General features: G+C 41.8%; 1 protein-coding gene across 1 annotated transcript; it reads right to left on the bottom strand.

Moving 5' to 3' along the window:
* Window positions 1–311: 311 nt before the first annotated feature.
* LOC122499611 lies at window positions 312–1133 on the bottom strand. Its single transcript, XM_043608058.1, has one exon. The coding sequence runs from the start codon at window positions 1131–1133 to the stop codon at window positions 312–314; it is 822 nt and encodes a 273-aa protein (XP_043463993.1).
* Between the last annotated feature and the right edge of the window lie 210 nt (window positions 1134–1343).

Genomic DNA, 1343 nt, shown 5'->3' with positions numbered 1-1343 from the left:
GATCGAGAGTCATGCGTTTTTCACCGAATGTAGAGATGCGCGAATTATTAGCGGCGTATAAAACCACTTCGGAAGGTTTACCTTTTGAATTTTTTTCAGCCGGTATCAGAGAAACATCCGAACCGGTATCTATAAGAAAAAGCAAGCCGGAAACACGGTCGCGTATGTGAAGACGTTTAGAAGCTGAGTTTGATCCGATAGTCTCGACGCGGCAATTTCCCGAATTCTTCCCCTTTGCATGGTAAGAGCAAGGTTCTTTACAATGTTTTGCCGCTTCCGCGAACTTTCTATGATACCAACATTCCTGGGATTTAGAGTTTTCCGAATCCGGATTCCGTCCGCGATTTCGAGCGAGACCGATCATAGGATCGCTTTTTATTATTTTTCGACATTTTTGCATCGATAGCATTTACGCGTTTCATTATACTTTCGAGTTGAGATTCAAAATTCCGAGAGGAAGAAGACGATCTAGGTTGAGGTGTTTGTTTCTCTGATGTAGAAGTAGAACAAGTGTATGAAGCATTCGTAGTCTCATAAACCTTGTCAGCCAAATCGGCTAAGTCCTGCAGGTCGGTGACTCGAGAAACAGCTAAAATGGATTTGGTACTGACCGGCAGCTGATCTAAGAAAACTGACTTTATCACTTCCTCGTTGCATTGTGCGCCCCCCAAACTTCTCAGACGAGTAAGGATTAATGAAGGTTTTCCGTCAGAAGGAAAATCTCCCTTCAAAAGTTGACGCAAACGAGCCTTGGAAGAAACTGAATAAGCAGCTAAAATTCTTTGCTTGATTTTTGAAAAAATGTTCGCAGGACGCGGTGTAGTTATGATAATATCGCGAGCGCATAATAAGATTTCAGGGTCAAGTTCAGCAATAAGATATTCTGCTCTGGTTCCCTCGGAAGTGATGCGAGCGCTGTTGAATGCAGCTTCAATTTGTATAAACCATAATGCGGGGTCATGAGTTATAAAACGAGGTAGTCTAGGTGCACGAATGGGTTCGATGCGTGGATTATCCTGCAATATTAGAAGATTCGCGTTAACTCGTGTTAATTCGTCCTGCAAGGCTCTAATCGCCTCTTCCGGCTCCACCTTTATCTCGCCATTCTCGTTTTCGCCGTCGGACTCAGTCATTTCGACTCTTAAATTCAACAAAGTGTTGACAATATAAGTTACGAAGAAAAAAAAAATTAATAACGACAATAATGACCCGAAGCTCAACACCGCAGACGCAAAATGTCAAAAAACGAGAGAAGAGAAAAAAAAATTCCAAACGATCAGCCTCTCCTAACGATAAACATCAAACGAAAGAAGATAAAGAAGGAAAAAAAAGAACTCTTCTTT

The sequence above is a fragment of the Leptopilina heterotoma genome, unplaced genomic scaffold (genome assembly GCF_015476425.1).
Source record: "Leptopilina heterotoma isolate Lh14 unplaced genomic scaffold, ASM1547642v1 Lhet_17, whole genome shotgun sequence".
Taxonomy (NCBI): Eukaryota; Metazoa; Arthropoda; class Insecta; order Hymenoptera; family Figitidae; genus Leptopilina; species Leptopilina heterotoma.
Note: the sequence above shows the minus strand (reverse complement) of the source record. Positions and strands in the feature narration are given on the sequence as shown.